General features: G+C 54.7%; 1 protein-coding gene across 1 annotated transcript; it reads left to right on the forward strand.

Annotated features, from left to right (window-relative positions):
* The first annotated feature begins 1,505 nt into the window (after window positions 1–1,505).
* Window positions 1,506–5,722, forward strand: LOC102023298 (retinoic acid early transcript 1L protein-like). The gene is made up of 4 exons (XM_013517320.1): window positions 1,506–1,737; window positions 2,014–2,123; window positions 3,865–4,110; window positions 4,338–5,722. The coding sequence occupies exons 2-4, from the start codon at window positions 2,021–2,023 to the stop codon at window positions 4,652–4,654; spliced, it is 666 nt and encodes a 221-aa protein (XP_013372774.1). The 5' UTR covers window positions 1,506–1,737; window positions 2,014–2,020; the 3' UTR covers window positions 4,655–5,722.
* The last annotated feature ends 44 nt before the right edge of the window (window positions 5,723–5,766 follow it).

Here is a 5,766-nt window from a genome sequence, read left to right on the forward strand (position 1 = left end):
TGTAAGCCCCCTGATCCCAGAATTTTGTCTCTCTTGGTTTTCTTTTTTTCTTACTTTTATATTCATCCATGGGTACCTCGTTCTCGGGACCTGACACTCTGAATAGAACCACACACCATCTTCTGATCTCCACAGGTGATCACTTCCCTCGGGGCCACACAGGCTGAAAAGGCAGTGTGAAGTTATTTACATGGTATTGACCTGGTGGATGGATGCTGGCCTGCATGGACGCTGGATGGAGGAGACAACGGTGGGAATGTCCAACAGAAACAGAAAGAAGAAAGTGAACATTATTCGAAGTCACCAGGAGACAATACACATGGCAAGGTTTTCCTAGGGGAAATTGCAGCTGCCCTATTCCTGTATATTTCTTTCTCCCAGGAATAAGATTCTTTGCTGACAGCACAGCTAACAACTGTCTCCAACCACCTTGTCTTCTAAAGAGACTGTCTGCGGGTTCTAACACACTGAGGTCTTCTAAGAAAGAGGAAGAAGAGTCCAAAGCTGAAGGTGAAGATAGTTAAAGAGAGGGCCCAGGAAGGAATGGGACAACACCAAGTGAAAAGCTCGTCTCCCTAAGTAAGTCTGATTACTCGTTTATCTTGCTAATGGAAAAGTTATGCTCAAAACATACAAACATCAGTTATTTCTTTTTTCATTCAATCAGTATATATCTGAAATGCATAATACTTACATAAATTTGTAACCATTGCAGCCAGTGTCTATTATCAGAAAAGGGAAGGGTGGAAAATTAGGGAAAAAAAAATCCGGACTTGTCTGACAAGACAAAAGCCCTGCTGGGCACAGTGGCACATGCCTGTGATCCCAGCTCTGCGGAGCCCTAGGCCCGCGGATCCCTTCGAATTGGAGCTACAAAGTGCGTTCAAGCCCAGCTCCTGAACTGCGCAGGAAACACCGTCTTAAAAAAAGGAAGACAAAATGCTCGAGTTGATTTGTCCAGGAAACAAAGTCTGAGTCCCAGGCCTCACCAACCCGGTGAGAGCCCCGGTCCCCTGGTTCCCCTGGCAGGGACCCCGGCTCCCCAGGCCCCGCAGGAAAAGCCCCTTCTCCTCCAGCACCCGGCTCTACCTGCTCCTCTGGCCCCCACTATTCTGACCCCGGCTCCCCTAGCCCCGCCTCTCCGGCCGCTCCGCCCCGGCTACGCCCCTCGGGTCACGCCTCCGGGGCCACACCGCCACAGCAAGATGCCTCGGCCCCGCCTCCCCGTGCCCGTCTTCCCTGCCACGCCTTCCGGAACAGGTCCTGGGGCCACGCCTCGCAGGCCCCGCTGGCTCAGTCCCGCCTCCTCAGCCCCGTGGGTCCGACCACGCCCCCTCAGGCCCCGCCCCTTAGGCCCCGCTCACCCAGCCAAGACTCCTGGGCCCCAGCGTCCCGGCAGAACGTCTCCGCCCCGCCCTCCCGGCCACGCCTCCCAGACCACGCCTTCCCACTCCCGCTCGCCGGGCCACACCTCTCAGGCACTGCAGCCTGGCCAGACACAGCAACCCCGCCGCCCGGCTCCGCCTCCCAGGCTCTGGGACCACTGGCAAGCCTTCTTTGATTCCCGGTCCCACCCACGCTTGCCTCGGCCCGGGAGCCCCACCCACCCTTTCACTCCTCGGCTCAGCTGCCAGCAGGGTACCGCTGGCCGGCGAGCCGGGCGGGCGCCGCGTCTCCAGCATCCACGAGGGACTCCATCGAAGCTCGCGCGGACAGCGGAGCAGGAATCGGCCCCAGGTCAGGCGGGGGCGTGGCGTGGGGAGAGGGATCCCGAGCCCGTGGGGTGGGGGGCGTCCCCTGCGGGCCGCGGCGCCGCTCCCTGGAAAAGGATCCCCAGGAAACAGGATTGCGCTGCGGGGCCCCGACCGCGGACGGAGAGAACGCGCGGTAGCCTTGAGACCCCAAACTGAGTCCCCCAAGTGCTCGGAAACTTATGGAGGCGAAAGCGGCTCAGGCGCAAGTCCCCGCCGGGCTTTGTGGGTTGCACTCAGGACCCCGCTTCTCTGTCCCCAGAGGACCCATGGCGCCTACCGCGACCCCTGACTTCCTCCTGCGCGTCCTGGCTCCGCTGCTACTGTTATTGCTGCTGCTGGTGTTGGAACCTCTCTGGGCGGCCTGCAATGGTGAGACACCCCGCTGTGCCCCACCACGGCTTCCGATCGCACGGCTCCCGGCTCACAAGCTCCTTTCGCCCCTCCTGGTCACCTCAGCCCTTCTCACCACTCCCCACCGCACCCTGTCTGCCAGAACGGAAGCAAGGGATGGAGAGGTTGTAGGGGAAGCCACCCACAGGGCTGTCAGGAGACCCACGGCCGCCCCGCCGCGCCCAAACTCCTGCAAAGTGCAGCCTCCAAACCTGAATGGGATCCTAAGCCACAAGGCTGAACCCAGCTCAGGCCTTGAGCTGTTTCTTATAAACTCTGCCCTCCAGGAGTCCTAAGAGTCTTTGTCAATAGACCACATCCCTGCACCTCACAGCCTCCCCAGCCACATCCACCCACTTCCCTCCTGAGTCACTGTGCCCCTGTGCCCCCATGCCCCCTGTGCCTCTGCCCACCTTGCCCAGACCTCAGGTACCCAAGGCCTCCTCCATCTTCCAAACCAGAAGCCCCAGCTGGCACCTTGTGCCCCTGCCTGAATACACACCCCAACCACACACCCCTCCTCGCCCTCAGAACCTAAAGCATGAGGGAGGGGTGCCCTATGCCCAGCAGGACACTGGCAGTGGGTGTAGACAGGGGCATGTATGGACATCTGCCTTTGAACCCAGGCCCTTAGCGTTCCCCTTGGGGAAAGAGCACCCTAAGGTGGTTATTAATTGGGCAGGAATCCATCACTTTTCTGTCCAATATTTTCAGCTGGGCAGGCCACACCATATCTGTCTGAGCTCTGCCTTCGGTGTGAAGGAGGCTGGACACAACATGCCAGCGGATGGGAACCAGACTTGACCACTCTGTGTTTATCTTCCTGAAGAATCACCTTTCATATAGATTTTTTAGTCTCTGCTGTCTTCATTTCTGCTCTGATCTGTATTACTCCTTTCACTACACTAATGCTGGCTTTTGTTTTGCTCACCAGGCATTTTTACCTGCTGGACACACAAGAGTCCTCCGGACTTTCCATGAAGCACAGTGCACAGGACATTCTTCTGGTGTTCACGTTGCATCCACTCTGGGGTGCACACTTCTCTGAGCCCCCTGGTCCTTTCCTCTGCTGCATTTCTGGGGACATCTCGATATTCTTTGTCTAGTTTTTATCTTTATGAGTATGTGTTTCCAGTACAAAATGATTGCATTCATTTCGAGGAACAGCTACCTGTACATAAGATCTATTAATTGCTTTTTCTACATCGTACAGTGGAGGCTGCCCCTTCCCAAACTGACAGAAACCCGTCTACTAGCACAGGAGTGCCCCTCCCACGCGGTACTACAAACCCTATGAACCCTCATCATAAACTGAACCCTTGTGTCCCATGTGGATCCTGTTCTCACCCCAAAGGTCAGAGCAGCTCCACACACTCCCCGTCTCCCTGCAGCCCACCTGGGTTGCTTCTGAAGACCCTCTGCCATCCTGGCCTTTCTTCAACAGAGTCAAGTGCTCATGAATGTGGGAATTAGTCCCATGGGCAGAGGGAATGTGAACCTTCTCCTGGGATATGAGGCTGCAACCAGGGAATATCCTTTCCCTCCTCAAACAAGGAAAGAACGCCAGCTTTAGATGGGGGAGAACACCGTGTGGGAAGGAGCAGTCCTTCCCCCCAGCTCAGCCCTTCACAGATTCTCCTCCCCTCACAGATGTCATGAGATGACAAATGGATCCATTCCCTGCTCACCCCTAATCCGTCCTCATGCTTTTCCCTCACAGGCACCCTCTCTCTTTGCTATGAATTCACCACCTATCCTAAGCCCCCGCCCGGACAGCAGTGGTGCACAATCCAGGGTCTGGTGGATCAGAAAACGTTTCTTTCCTATGACTGTGGGGGTGTCAAAGCCAAATCCATGGATGTCGTTGGAGGAAAGGTGAACAGCACCGAGACCTGGGGACAGCAGCTACAAACACTACAGGATTTGGGCCACAAGTTCAGAAAGTTGCTGCTTGACATTAACCCTGGTAAGTCAGAATACTCCAAGGGAATAAGAGATCGGGTATGGCCTAGGGATATTTATCCTGTTCATGTGGTGAAGAAAACACTTGGATGTTGGTCTCTGTAACAAGTCCAGCATGAAGGTTGGATGTGGAGGCGGAACAGAGCCAGATTGGTAGATCAGAGAACGTAGCTATTGGGTGGGGGCCAAGGATTTGTCCATAGTTAAGGCTGTTCTCTTTCCACGGGGCAGCTCCCCACAACCTGTCGGCAGTGATGACCTGTCACCAGAAAGCTGATGGATACTTCAACGGGTCCTGGCAGTTTGGTGTCAGTGGACAGACTTTGCTCCCTTTTGACTCAAACCAAATAAATTGGATGGAGGTCCTTCCTGGACGGAGTTACATGAAGGAGTGGAAGAATGACAAGGAGCTGAGCCAATTCTTATACCGGACATCAAGGGAGGACTGTGGGAGTTGGTTGAAAGCATTCATGGAGCGTGGGAAGGAAAGTCTGGAGACCAGAGGTAACTGGGAAGAGGAGGAGGAAGAGGTGGCTCCCTTTGGATGAGGTGTTCCCTTGTGTATGCGCCCATGTGTGTGTGTGTGTATGTGTAAGTAATCCATCTACGGTGATCTGGAATGCTTTTTCACGGGGCATCAGTGCCAGATGTATACTACCCATCTTTTCCCTTCTCCCCTCCTAACGTCTCTTCCTCACTGCATGAGCTTGTGATGCACCCACCGTGGATTTCTTGCTGACCTCCACACTGTAGGCATCCTTCTCTTGCCAGGCCTTCCCTTGGAATCACTTGCTTTTTTATCTCACCTGGTTTCTCTCTTGAAATCTTTCAAACCCACCTCACACATCAGCTCCTGACACCATTCCCTACCACTCTCACCAGGGGTCACTTCCTCTTCTGACACCAGCAAGGGTGGGTTATGTTGTGACCTTGCCTGCTCAATACCTACGTGTGTCCCTAACCCCAGGGACCTCCTTCTCCTTCTCTGCCCACCTAAGACCTGTCACAGTGGCTGCCACAGAGCAGAGGGTTGGAAGCTGTCTGTACTGCTGGTTTAGCTGAGGTAGCTAGAGCTGAGAAGGCAGCCCAGGATTTGGGCTCAGGAAAAAGGCTGAATCTCTCAGGTTTCTACTCCAGCACCAGCCACCACACCACTCACTCCCAAGGCCACCAACCTGAGTTGCGGGACCCAGGTAGTGATCGGGATCGCAGCCTTCAGCCTCCTAATTCTCATCGCAGGAATTTTCTTCTGTATCAGGTCAGTGATCAGAATTGGGAGGGAGGCATTCAGCAAGAGGACTACAGAGGAGAAAGTGAGTGCTCAGAGTCTCTGTCCCTCACTGCACCTTGAAATGGAACAGAAGAGTGAGACCTCGAGTCACGTGATAGCAGTGGCTCAACAAGCTCAGCCCTTGGTGGGGAGAATTGACCCCTGGCATGCACACGCCAGAGGTAGAGTGTCCATACCAACATTAGGCCTGCTGTGTTCTACAGGGTTTTAGCAAAACAAAGCTGGTTCCCTCCACATTCCTTCTGGGGAGGGACCAGTGATTCAAGGTATGAACAGGGAAGGACCACAAGGAGGGAGAATGTCTATATGGGGTGATAGCATCATGGGGGCTCCACTTCATGTGTAAAGAGGAATTAAGATTCATTACCT

This window comes from Chinchilla lanigera, unplaced genomic scaffold (genome assembly GCF_000276665.1).
Source record: "Chinchilla lanigera isolate Chin_1 unplaced genomic scaffold, ChiLan1.0 scaffold00038, whole genome shotgun sequence".
Taxonomy (NCBI): Eukaryota; Metazoa; Chordata; class Mammalia; order Rodentia; family Chinchillidae; genus Chinchilla; species Chinchilla lanigera.